The sequence below is a fragment of the Pezoporus flaviventris genome, unplaced genomic scaffold, assembly GCF_033815535.1.
Source record: "Pezoporus flaviventris isolate CSIRO_AGI_PZ_B2104156 unplaced genomic scaffold, CSIRO_AGI_Pfla_v1 ptg000006l, whole genome shotgun sequence".
Lineage (NCBI taxonomy): Eukaryota > Metazoa > Chordata > Aves > Psittaciformes > Psittacidae > Pezoporus > Pezoporus flaviventris.
In genome coordinates this window covers 19809921-19830507 of record NW_026892554.1, presented here as the reverse complement: position 1 = coordinate 19830507, position 20587 = coordinate 19809921, and the positions used below count along the sequence as shown (strand labels likewise).

Below are 20587 nucleotides of genomic sequence, written 5' to 3'. Positions count from 1 at the left end.
TGGGGCTGAGGTTATAAAAGGCGAACGCTGAAAGAGGGCAGCTGTGGAGTGACGGGGCGCGGGGTGCCTGTGCCTCTGTGCGCTGTGTAAGCACGGGTCGGCTCTTTCCGCGGGTAGCATCCAAGGCGGCACTGGAAGCGGTTCGGGGGGATGGCGGTCTGGGGTAGGGAGCGGTGTACCGGGCAGGGTCAATAATAAAGCTGTTCCTGTTGAGCTGTGTGTTGCCATCTTGGACGGTGTGTACGGAGCGATCTGTGTGCTCAGGCGTACCCGTGCTCCGGCGTTCCCTATAGGCCGGACGCTGCCTGCGGGGCGGCCGCTACCGGCTCCTCCCCGCAGCACTCGGGGCGGGGCTGGCCGAGCGCGTTGCTTTCCTCCTCCGCGGGAGCGATTCCGGGTCGCGGAGGCGGGATCCGCGGTGGCACCGGCGATATGGTGGGGCTGGGGGCCGGGGGGAGATGTGGGGCGCGGTGAGGCAGCGGCGGGTTTTGACTGCACTTTCCTTCCGTAGCGGTTCCGGTTCTGCGGGGACCTGGACTGCCCGGACTGGGTCCTGGCCGAGATCAGCACCCTGGCCAAAATCGTTAAGTGTCCGCTCCCCCCGACCTCTGCCCGCACCCGCCCCGCCGAGCCCGGTGCTCACCCCCCTTGTCCTTCTCTTCCTCCTCCCGCAGTCCTCGGTGAAGCTGAAGCTGATCTGTGCCCAAGTGCTGCGGGACCTGCTGGGCGGGAGCATGGAGGTGAGTGACGGGGAGACGCCGCTGGGCTGCTTGCTCCAAACGGCATCTCCGCGGCGGGTGCTGCCGGCCAGTACTACCAGTAGTGACTTGGGTAGTGAGTAGTAATACTAAGGTGAGGATTCCACTAGCATATGGAGTCGTATTCCTGAGGTACCCACCAATTCTAGTGGAAGGTGCCCCTGCCCGTGGCAGGGCGTTGGAACTGGATGAGCTTTAAGGTCCTTTCCAACCACACCACTCTGTGATTGTATGATTGCTGGTGTTGGCTGTGGAGCTGTGCAGTACCTGGTGCTCACTATGATGGCCTCACATGCTGCTCTCCCACAGTATGAGAAGATCCTGAAGCTGACCTCAGATGCCAAGTTAGGTGAGTGCTGCTGCCCTGGACCCTACTGCAGCTCCGTCCCTGGGGATGGGCAGTGATGTGGCTGGGGCTGCAGAGCTGACCCCTTCCCCATGCAGAGTCGGGGGATGTGAAGGCCACCATTGCTGTCCTTGGCTTCATCCTCTCCAGTGCTGCCAAGCACGGTGTGGACAGTGAGTCCCTCTCCAGTGAGCTGCAGCAGCTGGGACTGCCCAAAGGTAGGGGTGACCCTGGGGGTGTCACCGTGGTGGGGTCGGTGCCGTCAGACAGTTTCATTGTGCCCTGGCAGAACACGCCAGCGGGCTGTGCCGGTCCTACGAGGAGAAGCAGAGCTCCCTCCAGGACAGCCTGAGGGCTGCCAGCCTGAGATGTGAGTGTGGCCATGGTCTCGGGGGGATGTACTGGGTCTTGGGGAGGGTCTTTGGTCTCTGGGGTCGGGGGGGAGGCTGGGTCTTGAGTGGCATGGCTTGGGTCTTAGAGTGGGGTGTTGGGTCTCAGGGTGGGGTGTTTGGGATCAGGGATGGGCTGTTTGGGATCGGGGTGTGTGTGTGTGATGCTGCCCCATTGCCTGCCCCAGTGAGCCGGCTGGGCTCGGTGTGCTGGCGCGTGGATTACACCCTCAGCTCCAGCGAGCTGCAGGAGGTCCACGAGCCCCTCGTGCACTTGACGTTCACCGTGCGGGACGGGCAGCGCGGGAGCACAGAGGCTGTGCCCATGGCCGTGTCGGCCGACAAGTTCCGGGTGCTGCTGGCAGGTGAGACCGCAGGAGGGGAGGTGGCAGCAGGGGTGAGCCGCCAGAGCGGCTCCCCCATGGCCTGCTCCGTGTCTCCGCAGAGCTGAAGCAGGCGCAGGCGCTGATGAACACGCTGAGCTGAGCCCGGCGAGAAGTCCCGGTGCGCCCGGAGCCAGCTCCAATAAAGGTGTCCGTGACAGACGCGCTGTGGTGTGCCCGTTCCTCCGGTGGACTACAACTCCCGACAGGCACCGCGGCCCGTTGCATGGGCTGCGAGACTGGACTACAACTCCCGGCGTGCACCGCGGGCCGTGCAGCCAATGGGGAGCGAGGGGCGGGGCATGGTTGGGGGCGTGTCCCCCGGGGCGGTGCGTTCCGCCGGTGCGTCCGGTGCCCATGTCCCGCCGGGTCCGGTCCCTCCGGTCCTGCGGCCATGCCCGAGTGCCCGGAGCTGCACCTGGCCGGGCGTTACATCAACGAGGCGTGCGGCGCCCTGGTGTTCTCGGGCGGCGTGGAGCGCTCTGCGGTGGGCAGGGGCCCGGAGGTGCCGTTCAGCAGCGAGGCTTACCGCATCTCTGCCACCGCCCGGGGCAAGGAGCTGCGCCTGACGCTGACCCCGCTGGGCTCCGCCGGTGCCCCCCAGGAGCTGGTTTTCCGCTTCGGCATGTCGGGCTCGTTCCGGCTGTGCCCCGCCGCCGAGCTCCCGCGCCATGCGCACCTCCGGTTCCGCACCCGCGACAGCCCCCCGCGCGTCCTCTGCTTCATCGATGTCCGTCGCTTCGGGTCGTGGCGCCTGGGGGACGCCTGGCAGGAGGGCCGCGGGCCCTGCGTCCTCTCCGAGTACCAGGCCTTCAGGTGAGCATCCACTAGGCACGGGGAGAGCCCCCAGCTCGGCTTCAGCTGAGGTGAGCGTCCTGATGCACTCCCCCGCAGAGAGAACGTGCTGAAGAACCTGGAGGACAAAGCTTTTGACAAGCCCATCTGTGAGGCCCTCTTAAACCAGAAGTTTTTCAATGGAATTGGGAATTATCTCCGTGCTGAGATCCTGTACAGGTAAGGGGGGGGGGGGGGGAGAGGCTTGGGCAGCAGGAGTTTGGCAGAGTTTTAATGGTGGCTTCTCACCTGGTAGACAGGGGCAAGTGCCAGAACTGAGGGCTGAGGTCCTCTGGAGAGGGGCTTTGGACAAGGGCCTGTAGGGACAGGCCAAGGGGAATGGCTTGAACCTGCCAGAGGGGAGACTGAGCTGAGCTCTTAGGCAGAAGCTCTTCCCTGTGAGGGTGCTGAGGCGCTGGCACAGGGTGCCCAGAGAAGCTGTGGCTGCCCCATCCCTGGCAGTGTTCAAGGCCAGGTTGGACACAGGGGCTTGGAGCAAGCTGCTCTAGTGGAAGGGGTCCCTACCCATGGCAGGGGGTCGAAGCTTTAAGGTCCCTTCAACCCAAACTGTTCTGGAATTCTTTGACTCTCTCAGGTTGAAGATCCCTCCCTTTGAAAAGGCTCGGACCGTGCTGGAGGCCCTGAAGGAGCAGGAGCAGGAGAGGAGGAGGAAGGTGAGGAACACCCTCAGAAAGGGGCAGGTTTTTCAGCCAGAGGCTGGGATTTCTTTGCCTGCGGCCCTTTGGGACATCTCGACAGCTCCAGGAGCCTCTTGCCTTCTGTGGGGGAGCTGCACTGACCTGAGGAACGTTCCCCATTAGGGTCTGGGCTCAGCAGCAGTGGAGGTGGCTCAGTTTGCTGCCAGCCCCCAGCCTGGGCTCAGCCCTGCCCTGCCCTGCCTTTGGGCTTAGCTGGGTATGAAGCTGTGGTTCAGGTTGGCTGTTTCGGGCTTGTTCCAGCACAGGGGCCAGTTTCAGTTCATGTTTGGTTCCTTGCTCCAGTAGGGCAGAACATCATCCCTTGGCCCCTGCAGAGCTCATGCACCCCCAGCTCACACGGCTGTTGGGAGGTGATTTGCTGCTCCGAGTCTCTCCCATGCCAACAATGGGCATTTTCCCTTCACAACTCCAACCCTTGCTGCACGGGATCCTTCTCCTCAGGCTATTCCTTAGCCGTGAACAGCCCCTGTCTGGGCACATCTGCCCCTCCAGCGCAGCAGAGCAGCTCCATGACCTCACGTGTCCGGCTCATGCTCACGCGTGGTCGGGCTGATGAGCTGTGACAGCAGCACATACCCTTGAGCTGTGCTGGTGCCACTGTCAGGAAGCCTCCGGGTGTATTTGGGGTGGGTGAAGAGGAAGAGAAGGGGAAAACAAACACTTTACAAGCTTCAAACCTCTGGGGAAGGCTGCAGTGGACCCATGGCTGATCTCGTGGCCTCTGTGGTGGGGGAAGTGGCTGGTTTACTGAGGCAGAGAACAACAAACAAGACCTGAGTGCTGTTTGTACAAAGTGCTGGTGTTCCTGTGTGATTGCACCTTCCCTGGGCTTTGTAGCCATGGGGAGCGTCCTAATATGCAGTTTGAAGCCTGTGATGGAGCAAGTGGGGAGTGAGGGCAAGAGGAGATGGGAATCTGGCTGCTGGCAGTGACTCCGCTCCCATTCTGTCCCCCTGCAGAAACCCTCCCTGACACTGAGCAAGAAGCTGAAGCTGATGCGGGAGAACCCGGATCTGCTGGAGCTGTGTCACACCGTGCCCATGGAGGTCATCGCGACGGGTGAGGCACCGGGACAGGAGCCCTGGGCCTGCCATTCCCAAGCAGGAGTCTTGGTCACTGCTTCCTTCTCTACCTCTGTCCTTTCCCCCTCTCCCCTCCCAGAGAAACACCTCTCTGACCCGGATCACTCGGAGAACTACGCCGCGTTCAAGGGCTGGCTGCAGTGTTACCTGGTGCCTGGCATGAGCTCCCTGCGCGACCGCAACGGCAGAACCATCTGGTTCCAGGTAGGAGCCTGGGGCTGGGTGTCCCTGACCACAGCTTCAAGGGGACACCAGCTTCCTGACACCCCCCCCTGCATTACACGGAGTCACTGGGGTCTCCCTTGTGGCCAGGCAGCTGTGTATGGAGGTGCCAAGGATCTGAGGGATGGTGGGCAGGCTGGAGCAGATGGGATGGCAGGGATGGGGGCTCTGTTGGTTTGGCAGCACCATTCCCTCCCTCCTATGTCTGGGTAAGCCACTGAGGTGGGGACTCACAGAAGAAGCTGATGAGAGAGCTCCCAGGGCACAGGGCAGGTCCAGCTTCCCTGGCTCCCAGGGAAACGTGGCTGTTTCCACATCACTGCCGTGGCCGCGGGATGGAGAAGGGGCACAGATTCTGCACCCTGCAGAATGGTGCACCCTGGACAATGCTCTGTCACCTTCCTTGCAGGGAGAGCCTGGCCCCATGGCTCCCAAAGGTGAGTGGCCTCTCTCCTCTCCATGGGACCTGCTCTTGCCCCAGGAGGGCTGGAAGCCGGGAAGGCAAAGGCAGATGCAAATGCCCTCTCTCTGGGGCGCTGACAGGCTTATGATGGCTGTTGGCAATGGGATCAAGGTTTCCTACCTACCAGCACACCAACCTGCCTGGGCACAGCATTACACCTGCAGGATATAGAATCCCACACTGGTTTGGGTTGGAACTGGACTTAAAGCTCACCCAGTTCCAACCCCTGCCATGGGTAGGGGCACCTTCCACTAGAGCAGCTTGCTCCAAGCCCCTGTGTCCAACCTGGCCTTGAACACTGCTAGGGATGGGGCAGCCACAGCTTCTCTGGGCACCCTGTGCCAGCGCCTCAGCACCCTCACAGGGAAGAGCTTCTGCCTAAGAGCTCATCTCAGTCTCCCCTCTGGCAGGTTAAAGCCATTCCCCTTGGCCTGTCCCTACATCCCTTGTCCCAAGCCCCTCTCCAGCTTTCCTGCAGCCCCTTCAGGCACTGGAGCTGCTCTCAGGTCTCCCCTTCAGGAGCCTTCTCTTGTCCAGGCTGACCCAGCCCAGCTCTCTCAGCCTGGCTCCAGTGCAGAGCTGCTCCAGGATAATTTTCCATGCCTGCACCTTCGTCCCCATTACTGCCTGCCAGGCCGGTCCCTCAAGGTGCAGGCACTGCCCCCTCTCCTCACACTCCTAACCTGGTCCCATCTTTTCACACAGGGCAGGCGCCCCGCAAGAAGCGCGCTCAGGTGGAGTCAAACCCCGAGGCTGTGACCCCCAAGGTAAGAAGCTTGTGCTGTCCTGTTCCCTGTGCCCTGCTCCGGCTCCTCCTGGTCTGCCAGTGGAGCTCCTTCCTCCTTGCCGTTCCTCAGCATCCTTCTGTCCAAGCCCAGTTCTGTTGCTAAACTCTGGCTCTGGGGTCCGTGCAGGTGCCCTCGAGGCGGCGGCCCAGGGCTGCAGCAAAACCCCCGGTGCCAGCCAAGGAGGAGGAAGAGGAGGCCGGTGATGGGCCGAGGAAGGGACGCGCTCGCAGGAGGAGGAGCGTGGCCACTGCTGCGGCCCTGCCCGAGCCCGAAGCGCAGGTCAAGGCTGAAAGAAGGCGCCGGACCCCAGCGCGCAGGGGCAGAGGTGAGGCTGGTTCCCTGCAGCACCAGCGCGGCTTCGGGGCACCCCTCACCCTCTGACTTCTCCTTTCGCTCTCCCCTTCCAGGCACAGCCCCTGCAGTGTGAGTGCTGCCGCCTCCCTCAGCGGCCTTTTAGCAGCCACAGGAGCAGCTCAGGGAGGAGCTCACAGGAGGAGCTCAGTGCTGGGGCTGCTCTGTTCCTGTGTTCACCCCTGCTTGCTACTGCTGCGTGGCAGGACGGAGGAGCTGAGCTTGGTGCTGATTTATTCAGCGTCCTCCTGCTGCCCTCAGGTATTTGAGGGGGTTAAGGGCCATGGACCAGTCATGCTGGCCTCTGGTCCTTCCCTTTGCCTAAGAGTGGATTGCCTCTTCCTTCCTCACCTCCCTTGATCACTGTTTTTAGCTGACTAATAAAGTATTTTGTATAGAAATCCCTGTGCCTGCCTTTTTGTGCTTAAGGATAGCCCCCCTGGGTCCAGCCTCTTACCCACATGGGCTGCAGCAGGCTTCCCCTCCACCTCATCCCTCCAGCAATAAAGGTAAGCTCTGCCTCCCTGGTCCCAGGAGTGAGATGCTGCTGAGGAGGGCACTAAGAGAGCGGCAGCTACAGCAGAGAGGAGGCAGATCAGAGCAATTACTTGGAAGTAAGTTAAAACAGGCTGGAGCTTGCTTTCATGTAATTCATTTGTGCTCCCCTTCTGCAAGGGCAGGGCAAGGGGCAGGTGAAGGGAGAGGGGAACGACTCGAATGTGTCTTCGTGCTTGCTACAAGGTTCTGGACAAGAGGAAGGCTGAGACAGTGGAAAGCTGCTTCTCCCCAGCCCCAGCGGGGTCCTAGCAGTGCCAGTGCAGGGCCAGCCAGCCTGTCCCACCATCTTACCCACACCGCAGCTGGCGAGGAGCTGGCACGGGACAAGTGTCCTGGGCTGAAGACCAGAGCTGTTCTTGAGGCTGGGTGTGGGCAGCGAGGGTGAGAATCTGCTGCTGCCACCTCCTTGGGACTGGGGGAGCCTCAGGCTGGGATCTGAGCTCATGGTGCTGGTCCAGGTTGCCACAAGGGTGATGGATGCTGTCATTCACTGCCTCAAGACCAAGAGGAGGGAGAGCACACGGAAGGGGGTGAAGGAGAGCCTGAGGCCCCGCTGCTCCAGCTGCAGGCGTTCTGCTGCCACCGGCTGCTCCAGGAGGTCACAGCTGGGGAGAGAGCAGCGGGTGAGGGTGAAGCCACCGCTCCCCATCCCCACCCCAGCCCTGCAATGTGGACTTACAGCATCGCCTCCTCAACGGGCAGCGAGGTCTGCAGCCAGGCGACGACTGTGCTGCCATGTGCCTCGTACAGCCGGACCACCACGGCCCCGGGCCTGTCCTCAGCCTTGGGGGACAGCCGGGAGCTCAGCCACGTGCCCTCGCAGGACATGCAAACGCTGCTCCCCATCAGCTGGTGCTGCCAGCCAGGGATGAGCAAGCCACGCTCCTCACCAACAGCTTAACCCCTCTGCCCTCCCCATGCCTGCCCCAGGGACCTGCCTGCTTGACGGTCTCCAGCACCACCGCAGGGGAGCTGACAGAAAAGGCACTATAGGGCGGGCATGGGGCAGAGCGGGCTGGCACCGTGTGCAGGGGGAAGTTCAAGCTGTAGGCGTGCTGGATCACACCAGCGTCCTGGAAGGAACCTGCAACACAAGAACCTCTCTCCAGCCTCTAGACACGCGCAGGCAGAGCTGTGCTCAGGCTGAGGCTCACAGGAGCACCCTCCACACTGCGCATCCCGTCACTCACCCAGGTGAGGCATCACGGCGTAGGTGAACTGGTGGTGGCCCATGTCTGCTGTGGCATCGGGGGACTTGGGTGCTCTCAGCCTAAGACAAGAAGGGGACACTGGTGGCTGTGACACACGGGGCAGAGCAAGGGGAGCACTGCAGCAAAACAATTGCCCTCCCTGCTACCCCGAGGCTGGGCCATGAGGTGGAAGCCAACATGCTGTTCCTGGCACCAGCAAACAGACCCTGGGCAGCCCCAGAACTAAAGGATTTGAAGGGTGGTTTTTAGTGAAACCTGTGGTGGATGGAGCCAAACTGAAATGTGCAGAGTTTGTCTTTGCTTTGTATGCACTGTAACGTTGCTGTTCCTGCCTCACCTTGAGCCTCCCCTCCTGGGGTATGTCAGCAACAGAAAAATTACTTGGTGCAGATGTGGATCTGATCCCTCCTGAATTATTTATGAGCATAACTCACAGGAATTACAGCATCTTTGTGTAACTAAGTCAGCCAAAAGCTCTCAGATGGCAGCTGCCACTTTGATAATACCAGACTATTCCCTTACAGACTGTGATCATTTAGGACCAGGCATTGCCGGGACCTCCAGAGACACCTCAGAAGGCAAAGGGGCTGCTGCAGCTCTGCCCCGACTCACAGCGAGAGGCTGAGGATGTTGCCATGGGCCGATGCCCCATACTTGCAGTCGTTCAGCAGAGCCACCCCAAAGCCATGCTCGGAGAGATCCAGCCACTTGTGAGCCCACACCTGCAGGAGGTACCAAGGGGCACGTTCCCCACCGAGCTACCGCCTGGGAGCAAGAGCAGCCCTGGGGCCAGCGCCCCCCTTTCCTCCCACCTCAAATCGAGCCCAGTCCCAGGATGTGTTCCAGTGCGTCGGCCGCTGGAGGTGCCCAAACTGGATCTCGTAGGTGGCATTTGGGCTGCGGACCTGCACAGGAAACTCCACCTTCAGGAACTTGTGAGCCTCCTTCCATTCAACCTGCGCGCACAGCAGAAGGGCATCACCACAGGGGCTGACGGGCAGAGGATGCTCCTGTCCTTCCCCGGTGTGCAGCACCCACGGTACACCAGGTGCACTAGAACCCCACTGGACTCTGAACACAGATGAACTGGTGGCTTCTTCCCAGGGGTACCCCCACCCTCAGGGTGCCTTCCCCTAAAGCAGGAGGGGGCTGCAGGGAGATAACAGGAGGGGGAGCGTGACTGAGATGCAAGGCCCTGCCTGCACAGTGCGATGTTTGTATCCCACTGCAGCCACTGGCCAAACCTGGGTCAGGAAGCGGAGGTAGGGACACGTGGCATCCAAGAGGATCTCCTGGGTCAAGGTGCTGCTTTTCCCTATCTGCAGAGAGAAGCTGACACTTCCCCGCAGGCCCCCAGCCAGGGTGACCTCCAGAGGCTTCAGCAGCGTTGTCACCGGCTTCCTAGAGGAAGGGATAAAGGCAGAGGTGGTAGATCCAGGCTCCCAAATCCCAATCCAACCCCCCATGCAGCAGGCACTCACTTCTGCAGAGTGAATGCTCTGTTACAGCTTTAGTTGCAGCTAGGACTGACAGGGAGACATGAACCTCAGAGCAAAGTCAAACCCCACGTGCTGCATGCGCTGCTCCCCTACCTGGTTTCCAAGTGATAATCCATCACATCCCAGGCATCCCAGTACAGGGGGACATCATCAAAGAGGGCAAACTGGTTGGCACGGCAGCCATCTGGGACTGACTCTCTGGAACAAAGCAGAGCAGAGCAGTGTAAGAAGAACTGGCAGTGGAGAGGGTGCACAGTGAGAACACAACCTGAGAGAGGTTTGAGAAGCCCAGTTCCAGTAACTGGGTGACAGATGTACCTCTGGCAGTCCAGCAGCTGAAGGGAGATCAGGCGCCCCATCACATCCAGGCAGGCTGCAATCACCCCATTCTCCATGGCAATGTACCCGTCCTCCTTGGGGGAAAGGACAGAAACTGATTTCCCAGACTCACACCTGCAGGAACTGGGAGCTCCAGTTGCAAATCCAGGGTGCGCGCTGGCTGCATTCCCTGGATTTCTCCCTAGTCCACCCCTGATGCAGGGTACCCGGATCTGAGGCTGTGCTTACCAGTTTCCTCACTACCACAGGCTGAGGGGGCAGCAACGGCTCCCTCACTACAGCATAGCCCATGCTGGGGACTGTCACCAGAGCTGGAAAGCAAAGAGGTTCTGTTCCAACATCTGCCCCAGTCCCACTGTACTGCCCCGCTGCTCTCACAGCAGACCTACCACCTCCTTGTGTACCCTCCTCTTCCTCATCCATAGGTCAGGAACAACTTGAAGCCCCAAGGAGCAATCTGACAGGTCAGTAAACCCTCCCCAGGGCAGGCAGTTCCACTGTTAGGTGTCTCTGCTCCTTCAGGTAGTTCTCATACACGACTTACCCTGGGTTGGACATACCCAATGTCTCTGTTCCGGCTGGCCCAGCCTTGGAGATCACCTCGGTCCGTTCCCAGGGCAGAGTGTTCAGCACGAGGGTGCTCCCGGCATCCCCTGCTTCAGGCTCCAGCAGTTCCCTGCACAGGGACTGCACAGCTTCCTGCTGCAGCCCAGCGCCAGCCCTGCGGATCTCTGAGCAACAAAGAGGCCCCAGTTGGATCCAGCCAGGCAGTTCCTCACATCCCAGGGAACTCCCGGCCCTCCCATGCAATGTACACACGCTTCAGCTACAATTCCTACTGATCATTCGTTATTGCTATCTATTAGTAAGTAATTAAAGCCTCAGATCACTCCAAACTTTGTTATTACAAGATAATACCAAAGAGCTATGCCAGCTCTTTGTGGTGCTGTAATAAAAGTGAAGCCACTGCAAGTGCCTGTGAGCAGCCAGGAGCAAATCTCTGCTGGGCTCTATCCTGGCCAGCAGCAAGCAGAGAAGTCCATAAGTTGGGATGGTTTTTAATGCCATGGCCCCCCGTTAATTCCCTGTTGAGTCAGCACTGCTCCAGACACAGCCTGTAGCACTGAGCAGCCCAGGACTGCAACCTCCCTGTGCCCTCGTGGCTCACCTGCGTAGTACTGCAGAGCATCCTCAACCACAAGCTGGATACAGCTGCCTGGCAGAACATCATGGAACTGGTTGAGCAGCAATAACCTAAAGCAGAGAACAGAAACCAGGTGATGAAGCAGGGGAGAGCACAGGGCTTTTGTAAGATGGACAAAACAAGTGTTCCTTATCCCCCCCAGTAGCAAACACGTGAGAGAAAAGGATTCTTTTCCATAACATTCTTTAAATCCTTTAAACCCTGTCAACTCTCGTCTTGGTAAACCACAACCCTGGGGAGTAAGAGCCGGTTTTTATCCCTCAGGGCTACCAGATGGATTGTTACAAAAGTTCAGACAAGTTAAAACTGGTGAGGAATGAGGTCAGAAATGAAGCTTCCAGCCAGGAGAGGCTTTGGAGCTGCCTTCCAATGGGTGATGAGCCAGGGGAGGTGCCTGTGACATCCCGACCAGGCAACACCTCACCAGTTTCTGGAAGGGGCTGTGCACACACAGCACTGCATCCTGCAATCCCTCACCTCCAGAGCCGCTGCAGCTGGCTGGCAGGATACTGGAACCCACCGTCCTGTGCCATAGCCAAGGTGCTGAGCACTTCAACGTCATGGAGTATCCGCTCGCACTCCCGATTTCCCTTCTTTATCTGGTGTCAAAGCAAGGAGAGAAGGAAGATAAGGGGGTGCTGCTGTTTCCAGGCTTCCTTCTCACCCCTTGAAGAAAGTCTGACCATATATCTGTTTTATGGAGTCCTGGCTATGAGGTGGCTGCCACTGTTGAGACCTAAAGGGCACTGTCTGAACCCTGGATCTGCCTGAGCAGTAGAATCACAGAATGGTTTGGGTTGAAAAAGACCTTAAGCTCACCCAGCTCCAATCCCTGCCACGGGCAGGGACCCCTTCCACTAGAGCAGCTTGCTCCAAGCCCCTGTGTCCAACCTGGCCTTGAACACTGCCAGGGATGGGGCAGCCACAGCTTCTCTGGGCACCCTGTGCCAGCGCCTCAGCACCCTCACAGGGAAGAGCTTCTGCCTAAGAGCTCATCTCAGTCTCCCCTCAGGCAGGTTAAAGCCATTCCCCTTGGCCTGTCCCTCCAAAGGGAAGAGAACTGAGAATGGCCACATGGCCTGGGGGTCAGGGGCAACTGCCTCCACCCGCGTGCACTCACCTGGGCCTGGGTGGTGTAGGTGCCGTTGTGCAGCTCGAGGAAGAGCTCTCCCACCCATGTGTACAGCTGCGACGACTCCTTCTCCAGGGCAGAAAAGAGCTGGTCGGGAGTGGAGATCTGAACCCTGCAGGAGAGACACACAGGGATGAGCCTGTGACATGGGCTAACAGTGCATCCTGACCACAAAGGTGACAGAAACCCCAACACAAACACACAGTGCTCCCCTCAATCTCCTCCTGTCCTGCCCCATGCTGCTCTCGCTGCTGGCCAGCAGAGAGGATGGGAGCTCTCCTCTCACCTTGGCAGCCCATCTGTGTCACTCATTCTCTTCATCCTGTCCAGCATCTTCTGCGTGGGGCCCCCTCCTCCATCCCCAAAGCCAAAGAGAAAAGCACTGTCGTTCACACGTCCTTTGTCCTTGTTGTTCTTCACTGTTCTCAGCACCTAGAGGGGTTTGGGGAGAGCTGTAATGCCCTGGCACCCAGCCCCAGTGCCACACGAGAAAGCCAGGTCAGCCTTTAGGGTGCAAAGCTCAGTCCTGCCCCAAATCCCTAGCCCCCAGCGCCCAAATCAGGCACAGACACATCTCAGAGGCAGCCAACTGACTGCCAAGCACCCAAACAGCCTTTGCCCAGCCCCGCTGCCGGCTCTCCCACTCCTTTCCCAGGCAATGCCCTCTCCTGGAGCCTCAGATCTTCACGTGCAGGTCTGGCCACCTCACTCACCTCCTCCACTCGCCCGTGCATCCCATAGGAGTCTCCAGGGGGGAAATGGGTCAGGACTCGGGAGCCATCGATGCCTTCCCAGAAAAAGGTGTGATGCTGGAGGGGAGCCAAAGGGAAGTGTCTTGTACCACACAGTGCCAAAATGCTAAAGCACAGCCCTGGTGCTCCCTGCAGGTCCCAAAGATCTCTGGCCAAGCTGGTAGCAGAAATGGAATTCACACTGAGCTCAGTGTTTCCAGGCTCCCTGACTCATCTCCCACACCAAGGTGTGTGTGTGGAGGGCACCCTCCAATCACATCAGCGCAGAACTCGTGCACTAAAGCCCAAACCTCCTCACAAGCTCTGTCAAACAGAGCCCAGCACCTCTGTCACCAGGGAAGTAAGGGCACAGACGACAGGCTCTTCAGAGCTCCTGGGGGATTCAGTCTGGGCCTTCACGTTCTCTCCACAGAGCTGCAGGATGCCCTGATGGATCAGTGCAAGGAGACAGTTGCACAAGGACGGGGAATGCTGCAAGGGCAGGGGACAGAGGAGAGGCTGGGTTTGCTGTGTTAGACCTGCACGCAAATCACAGCTTCCCATTTGGAAGCAGGAGGAACGTGCAGGCCAGGGCCCCAGCTGGGATCTCAGACCATGTCCCTCCTCTCCGCTAACGCCTGACAGGACATTGCTACCACCATAAACTGGTGGCTTCTGGAAGAAGAGCCTGTGTCAGCTAAGCCAGAGGACTGGCTCTACCCATGGAACCAACAGGCCCAGGCCTGCAGCCAGGACCCCGGCACCCACAGGTCCATCCCCTGGGAAGAAGGGAAGCACAACTCACCGGGAAGCTGTTCACCAGGTTCCAGCTGAGCTTCTGTGTGAGGAACCGCCTGATCCCACAGCCCCGCATCACCTGGGGCAGCTGGGCTGAGTACCCAAACGTGTCCGGCAGCCAGAACTGGGAGCAGAGGGACACGCACACCCCTGAGTCACGCTGGCCCCAAACCACAGCCTGAGCTCATGGCCAGCCAGGCTCTGAGCCCTGCTTGCAGAGGCAACTAAGATGTGTTTTGTAAGGAGCGGTTCTAGGGACCTCCACGCAACATAACCAAGGCCTGGGGCTGTGCTAACTTGGAGCAACCTGGTCTAGTGTGAGGTGTCCCTGCCCATGGCAGGGCGCTGGATCTGGATGATCTTAAGCTCCTTTCCAACCCAAACCATCCTAGGATTCTATGCTACATGGGGGGTTACCTATTTCCTCATCACAGCTTTAGCTGCATAAGGCAGGGCAATGTGAGCAACCTGGAAGGCAGACTGGAGATGAGCCCTCACACACAGCAAGAGGTGGAGTGCAGGGAGGGTGTGCTGGAAAAGAGCAGGTACCTCGGAGCAGACCCGGCCAAACTGCTGCTGGAAGAAGCGCTGTCCCTGGAGGAACTGCCGCACCATGGACTCGCCGCTGGGCAGGTTCCCATCCTGGGGGGGAAGCACAGGGAGCCCAGGCAGCAAGGCAGGCGCTGGGGAAGTGGGAGCACCCCATGGCCACCTGCTGTCATACCAGCCTGGCACATCACAGGCAGGATCTGAGGGCCAAAGGAGGAGCAGAGCTCAGCCAGGCCAGACCAAAGCTCCTTTCTCAGGGAATGAGGAGTTTGGGAGAGGGGTGGTGGGTTTGCTAGGCTGGACACTGAGGTTTTCTGGCCCTGGAGACCACCACCAGCAGCCAGGATCAGCAGAGGCTTTGTTCCCCCCTCCAGTGTCAGGCCTGGTCATAAGAACAGAATAAGGTCATGGAGCTGCCGGAGCAAGTCCAGAGGAGGCCATGAGGATGTTCAGGGGCTGGAGCACCTCCTGTATGAGCTGAGAACATTGGGGCTGTTCTGCCTGGAGAAGAGAAGCTGCATGGAGACCTCAGAGCAGCTTCCAGTGTCCGAAGGGGGCTACAGGGATGCTGGAGAAGGACTCTTCATCAGGGACTGGAGCAACAGGACAAGGGGTGATGGGTTCAAACTGAAACAGGGGAGATTTAGGTTGGATATAAGGCAGAAGTTCCTCCCTGTGAGGGTGCTGAGGCGCTGGCACAGGGTGCCCAGAGAAGCTGTGGCTGCCCCATCCCTGGCAGTGTTCAAGGCCAGGTTGGACACAGGGGCTTGGAGCAAGCTGCTCTAGTGGAAGGTGTCCCTGCCCGTGGCAGGGGTTGGAGCTGGGTGAGCTTTAAGGTCCCTTCCAACTCAAACCATTGTGTGATTCTATGGTCCCAGAGGGAGGGTGCAGTGAGCCAGGCTCACCATGCTGCTCACCATTTCCACCCAGGTGCCGCCAACAGGAATGAACTGCCCCTTTGCCACAAAGTCCTGAATCTGCTTGTAGAGCCCTGGGTACCAGCTCCGCACCCACTCGAACTGCTGGGCCTGCAGAGCACAGAGATCAGGCTCAGCTCCCACCACCTCAAACCACACCAATGTCCCTCCTCCCTTCAACTGCACAGGATGCTCCCTGCTACCCCAGGGAGTTGCCGGAGAAGCAACAGAAGGAGAGGTCCCAGAGGGATCTCACTGACCTGGGAGCAGGCGAAGGTGAGCTCCGGATTGCGCTCCATCAGACGGACCACCGTGACCCAGCTCCGAGCACACTTACGGATGGTCTCCTCGAACGGCCACAGCCAGGCTGCGGGGACAGGCATGGTCCCACTGAGGTTATTACCCAGCACAAACTCCCTTGGGATTGGGATCAGCTGGGAAGAATGCTGGAGCAAAATGCTAAGTGCCTGACAGCAACACAGCCTGGAGCTTCCAGCTCCCACCTCTGCTGCCTCTCTGTTGAGACTGAAACCCCTCCAGGGACTGGAAAAGGAGGGGTAAAGCCCAACAGGTAGAAAACAGCAGCCCGGTGTTCATCACCTGCCCACCAGTGCTGCAAACAGACATGTTCCCCTGCCTCACTGACAGACCAGCTATAGGGCACCACAGCGGTCCCTTTCCCTTCCCTTGGGGCGCAGTACCCAGTGCAGGAGCCCCAGGGCCGCTCTCCCTGTGTACAGCAGGCCCTGGCCTCCAGCTCAGCAGAGGGAGGCGGTGCTGCTCTCACCAGAGTCGATGTGGCAGTGCCCCATGGCGTGGATGCTGTGCTGGCTCTCGCCGTTCCTCTGGCTGAAGAAGGCTGCAGCGAGGGCACGGGCAGCAGGGAAGGTGGAGGGGTCCGTCACGTCGCACACATTCACCATCTGGTTGGCAGCGCACAGCGCCTGGGAACCCCGCTGGTTTTCCTCCCCGAGGAGCTGGGGTTGGAATGAGAACAGCCTGACGCCGAGAACCTGCCAGCTCCACCCATCATCTGGCTCTGCCAGCGGCGCCAGGCAACACCGTGGCCCTGCTCCACAGACACAACCTTACATCTTTGCTCATGTCCCTCCTAAAGCCGGGTTACACACACACCCATCCCAGCGGGCCCTCCTCTAACAGGTAAGCGGATGGAAAAGCCACTCTGTGGCTTCTCTCTGTTCAGTTTTCCCTACTTCAGACAACCAGAAGCAGCAGCAGCAAACATTTGCTCCTGCAGGGCCTCTTGGCAGGAGGAGATGGGTCATAGAATGGCAAGAGGAAGAGATAAAATGAAGCTGTGGAAGGGAACCGAAGGAGCTCACAGACCTGGGCCATGTCCAGCAGTATTTCCAGATCCACCAGCAGTTCATAGACATCTCTGTTGAAGACCACAAGCTCAGCCTTGCTAAGGGTGAACCTCTTGTCAGGGTCTGGAGGGGCGATCATGCTGCCCTTGCCCGCCCCAAAGAGCCCGTTGCAGGCCAGCTCCACGTACAGCGTCAGGCTGTGGAGACCAACAGCAAACCATCAGGCAGCAGATCACAAGCAAGCAGATAGGGAAATCCATTCTCCTCCCCGTGGTGGGGCCTGAAGAACAAGCAGAGCCCCTGAACGGCTTCTCAGAGGACCAGGATACAGACAAGGATGTATGATCCCAGCCTCTCGGCTTCAAACAATGCCAAGCTCCCCACACTACCCACCTGTGGGGCTCAGTCTCTTCCATGCTGCTTGTCAGGATGTAGCTGGTCTTCTCGCCTTCCTTAGTCAGACCCTGCAGGGGAACATGGCACATTTAACACGTGTCCTCAAGGGTCCATGACAGCACGATGGGCAGGACAAGACACCGCAAAGTCCAGCTGGATGGAGGAGCCTGGTCCCATGGACTGTAGGACAAAGCATCCCTCAAGAACAACCAGCACAGAAGCTGCTGCTGCCCTGCAGTACCACAAACCCTGCAGACACCATCACAGAGCAGGGCAGGGGTGCAAAAGGACACCTGAGCAGGACTGAAGCTGACAACCTTTAGAAACCAGACTCAAACCCACCAACACCAGGCTTACCCTTTGGGAACAGCCCACAGCCCCTCTGTGGTCCGACAGCACAGCATGCAGACCATGAAGTCATCCTCTCCCCACCCCACACATAAGACTCTTCACAACCACCCCCCTTCTCTGCACAGCAGTTTCTCCCTCATTTGAAGACAGCTCTCCTATTGCCTCAGAGATTACCCTTTGGGGCTAACCACCCTACAACTACATATCCTCCTGTTTTCCTTTGTGACCACTCTGCCTGGACCTCCAGATGTTCTCGATGCTCTCCTGTTGGTCCATGTGTTATTTTAAGCTCCCCACAGCATCCCTCTGAAGAGCGTACTACAAAGAGGAGGAGGTATCTTCTCCTGCCACACTGCAGAGGGCTAAGGGAGATAACCACCCTGTCGAGAGCAGGGTGCCTGGCACAGCTGGCACATCCCGATCCATGCCTCCTTACCTGGACAGGCTGGGCATCTCGCCACACCATGCCCTCCCCATCGCTCTCCCAGACAAAGTGCACTTCCCGCCCTGCCCATGCCGGTGGGATGCTCAGCTCCACTTTAAACCAGCACGTCTGCCACCTGGAAGAGAACAGGCAGCAACCTCAGCCCTCTGTGAGACCTGCTCCCAAGGGAAACCACGCTTCCTCAGCGTCTCCATGGAAAAGCTCAGTGGGGACAGCACACTGACGGGATTCAAATGTAGTGATGCTGCCTGTCCCTGTACTGCTTTAACCTCGACACAGCGTGGTCGGGAGGTGGCTGTCACACATCCACAGCTGAAGCAGCACACAGTGCCTGCACATGCCAGCCCTGCTCTGTGCCACGCAGACACACAGGGCTTTCCCCTCACCGTGAGCTGCTGGCCTGACCGGCTGCTCTTCCACCAAGGGATACTTTGAACTCATCAAGGGTCAGAGATGCAAGAGCAAGCTAAAAGCCAAGCTGAGTGCGGTGCCGTGCTCGTTCAAGCTGGCAGGGACTGGAAAACTGCTTCCCCATCCTTCCTGTGCACTCCTTCCAGACGACAGCACACCCAGAGCACACCAAGAACTGAATTATGGCTGGGGCAGGGCAATGCGGATCAATATCCCCGGACCTGTGACCCTTCTTATCATGGTCCTTAACCCCTAAGGGCAGGCTTGTGCCCAGGCTGCAAGGAGGCACAGCCCAAGGGGGTGAGGAAGCTGAGGGCACTCAGGAGGAAGCACACAGACCCCAGCTCCTCCTGGGGCGCCAGAGGAACAGGCAGGAGCATCACTTCTTTGACCACTGCTGGGGAAAAACCTCATCTTCTCCCAGCCCTGACACTGATCGCACTCAGAAGCATCAGGGTCACAGCCATGGCTATGACCATGAGCACAGAGGTCTGATAAACAGGGCTCTTCCCTCTCCTCACAGACACATCTTGGTCTGTTTCCTCTGCCTGCTTGGCACGCACCTTCTACCTGAAGCACGCAACAGGGAAGCCGATCATCACCCCGTTTCTTTGCCATTGAGAGCTCACAAGGACTCACACACACACACAAGTAACTGAGGCACAAGCTCTGGCCACACCATAGCGACAGCCCCACGGACAGGCCGTACTTACGTGGGCCCGAAGGAGTCCCCCACTTGAGCCGGTCTGAATTCCTGCCTCACCGCCTCATCGTACGGGATGCGCCGCGGGGTCTGGAAGCAGGAGAGGGATGCGGGCGGGCAGCGATCCCCAAACAGCCTGAGGGTGGAGATGGGACAGCATTAACGAGGCCGGTCCCGGGGCACGCGCGTAGGCATCACCCCGCTTTCCCCCTATCACCCTGTTAGCACTTAATAGCGCGGACTGAACACCACGGCACAGCCCACCCCGCCGGAGGGGCTGCTGGAGCCGGGCTGGGCGGCACTGACCGCGGTGCCAGGGACAGCCCACAGCGTGTGCTGTGTTCAGTGAGCCCGGGGAGTGCGGCACCCCCGAAGGGTAGGGATGGTGGCGGTGCGGGACGGGGACACAGGGACGAACCCTCACCTGCCCCGCAGGTTGCAGTCCGTGAAGTAGGTCTCGGAGAGGAACTTCTCGACCCGCTCCAGCGCCGTCCGCCTGTGCTTAGGGGCAGCCATGCTGGCTGCGGGCCGGCTCTGCGCATGCAGATCCGAGCTCCTCCCTCGGGAGGAGGAGCCAGGGCTCGGTAATGAACGGGAAACCCGCGATCCCGCACCCGCCTCCGGTCCTCCCGTCCCGCTTTATCCCTTCAGGAACAGCCCGGATTTCACGGTGCGTGAGCAGGAAGGAAGGAGCAATCCGTATGCAATGGTCAGCCCTGGCGTTTTAATGGAAATACCGCACTACAGTCAAGTTTACAACCAGTTGTATAGAAACCACGCGGGTGTGGGCCGAGGTCACGGTACAGAGTACAAAAAGCAAGTTAAAAGAAGAAAGAAAAGGGCAAAAGGAGAAGCACAGCTCTGCTATAGTACAGGCGGGAGCAGGGCTGGGGTGTGGGATGGACAAAGGGAGGGTGTCCCCGCCACATGCCGGCACCGGCTCCTGGGACAAGCACCCACTCAGATGTCTCAGATTGTCACCTCCGCATCACCTCCAGCGCACACCCGGGGACAGAAAAGACGGAGGGGGAACAGAGAGCAGGGAACGTCTGGAATGGGAGAGCCCTTCCTGGCTGTTACAGCGAAGGAGGGGAGTTTATTGCTGGCACATCGCGGCTGCTCCCCGCTGGGCGCTTCCCTCTCTCCATAGGAGGCTCCGGTTCAGGATGTGCCTGCTATACACATTGGCTGCCAATGAGTAGTGGCGCTCACGTCCCGCTCCGCTCCCCAGCTCTGGTGCCTGTGGAAGGATGATGGGAAGCTCCGGTGCCAGGAGGAGATGACCTGTTGGCTTGAACAGGGAAAACAACCCCAGGTGTAAGGGCAGCAAAGCCCTTCCCGAGGCTCCCCAAGCCAGGGAGAATGGAATTCCAGGACTGGCAGCATGGGTTTGTGCAAGGAATGCTGCCTCCTTTGAGGAGGAGAGACGGTGCAGTTGTGTCTGCCGTGGATTACGAAGTCCGTGCCGACTTCTTATTCTTTAAAATGAGACTCTTCCCCCCTTGTTTTAAACATCTGCCAGCACTAAACTCTTCTACTTAGAAAAATATATATCCCAGATGTGGTTTTCATCAGTGAAATGCCCCGAGACCCTCACCGTGCCCTCTTCTTGTACACACACACACACAAACACACACGCAGAGCAGCTCAAGCCAGTACTGGTTTGGTACTTGAGGTGAT

At 59.2% G+C, this 20587-nt stretch overlaps 3 protein-coding genes across 4 annotated transcripts; 2 read left to right on the top strand and 1 right to left on the bottom strand.

The window, feature by feature from the left end:
• Nucleotides 1–364: 364 nt before the first annotated feature.
• COMMD4 (COMM domain containing 4) lies at nt 365–2038 on the top strand. Its single transcript, XM_061447280.1, has 8 exons — nt 365–435; nt 512–583; nt 675–740; nt 1068–1107; nt 1203–1322; nt 1394–1474; nt 1682–1858; nt 1939–2038. The coding sequence occupies exons 1-8, from the start codon at nt 433–435 to the stop codon at nt 1977–1979; spliced, it is 600 nt and encodes a 199-aa protein (XP_061303264.1). The 5' UTR covers nt 365–432; the 3' UTR covers nt 1980–2038.
• A 203-nt stretch (nt 2039–2241) lies between these two features.
• On the top strand, nt 2242–6463 carry NEIL1 (nei like DNA glycosylase 1). Of its 2 annotated transcripts, XM_061447279.1 has the most exons (9): nt 2242–2692; nt 2771–2890; nt 3306–3384; nt 4389–4488; nt 4591–4715; nt 5143–5170; nt 5902–5984; nt 6111–6309; nt 6392–6463. In XM_061447279.1, the coding sequence occupies exons 1-9, from the start codon at nt 2271–2273 to the stop codon at nt 6409–6411; spliced, it is 1176 nt and encodes a 391-aa protein (XP_061303263.1). In that variant the 5' UTR covers nt 2242–2270; the 3' UTR covers nt 6412–6463. The 2 variants fall into 2 exon arrangements, with proteins under 2 accessions (XP_061303263.1, XP_061303262.1); XM_061447278.1 differs by lacking the exons at nt 5143–5170; nt 6111–6309; nt 6392–6463 and having other exon boundaries at nt 5902–6005.
• An 827-nt stretch (nt 6464–7290) lies between these two features.
• On the bottom strand, nt 7291–19432 carry MAN2C1 (mannosidase alpha class 2C member 1). Its single transcript, XM_061447277.1, has 26 exons — nt 19332–19432; nt 18918–19043; nt 17785–17908; nt 16995–17065; nt 16621–16798; nt 16061–16250; nt 15534–15640; nt 15274–15384; nt 14357–14449; nt 13815–13931; nt 12992–13087; nt 12565–12710; nt 12267–12390; nt 11624–11745; nt 11111–11196; nt 10503–10673; nt 10171–10253; nt 9922–10016; nt 9697–9801; nt 9349–9505; nt 8917–9060; nt 8717–8826; nt 8084–8163; nt 7832–7977; nt 7573–7676; nt 7291–7498 (listed from the first exon to the last, which is right to left on the bottom strand). The coding sequence occupies exons 1-26, from the start codon at nt 19421–19423 to the stop codon at nt 7381–7383; spliced, it is 3096 nt and encodes a 1031-aa protein (XP_061303261.1). The 5' UTR covers nt 19424–19432; the 3' UTR covers nt 7291–7380.
• Nucleotides 19433–20587: the final 1155 nt, after the last annotated feature.

What these genes read in the sequence shown, in the direction of transcription:
- MAN2C1 (XM_061447277.1), bottom strand. Translation starts at nt 19,423, where the DNA reads ATGGCTGCCCCTAAGCACAGGCGGACGGCGCTGGAGCGGGTCGAGAAG. An exon ending in GCGGCACCTGGGTGGAAATG is followed by an intron (nt 14,450 to 15,273) that starts GTGAGCAGCATG and finishes CTTCCCCCCCAG; the next exon opens with GATGGGAACCTGCCCAGCGG. An exon ending in ACCTCCGCTTCCTGACCCAG is followed by an intron (nt 9,061 to 9,348) that starts GTTTGGCCAGTG and finishes CTGTGCGCGCAG; the next exon opens with GTTGAATGGAAGGAGGCTCA.
- COMMD4 (XM_061447280.1), top strand. An exon ending in TCAGCACCCTGGCCAAAATC is followed by an intron (nt 584 to 674) that starts GTTAAGTGTCCG and finishes CTCCTCCCGCAG; the next exon opens with TCCTCGGTGAAGCTGAAGCT. An exon ending in TGCTGGGCGGGAGCATGGAG is followed by an intron (nt 741 to 1,067) that starts GTGAGTGACGGG and finishes GCTCTCCCACAG; the next exon opens with TATGAGAAGATCCTGAAGCT.
- NEIL1 (XM_061447279.1), top strand. Translation starts at nt 2,271, where the DNA reads ATGCCCGAGTGCCCGGAGCTGCACCTGGCCGGGCGTTACATCAACGAG. An exon ending in CGTGCTGAGATCCTGTACAG is followed by an intron (nt 2,891 to 3,305) that starts GTAAGGGGGGGG and finishes TGACTCTCTCAG; the next exon opens with GTTGAAGATCCCTCCCTTTG. An exon ending in TGGCCCCATGGCTCCCAAAG is followed by an intron (nt 5,171 to 5,901) that starts GTGAGTGGCCTC and finishes CTTTTCACACAG; the next exon opens with GGCAGGCGCCCCGCAAGAAG.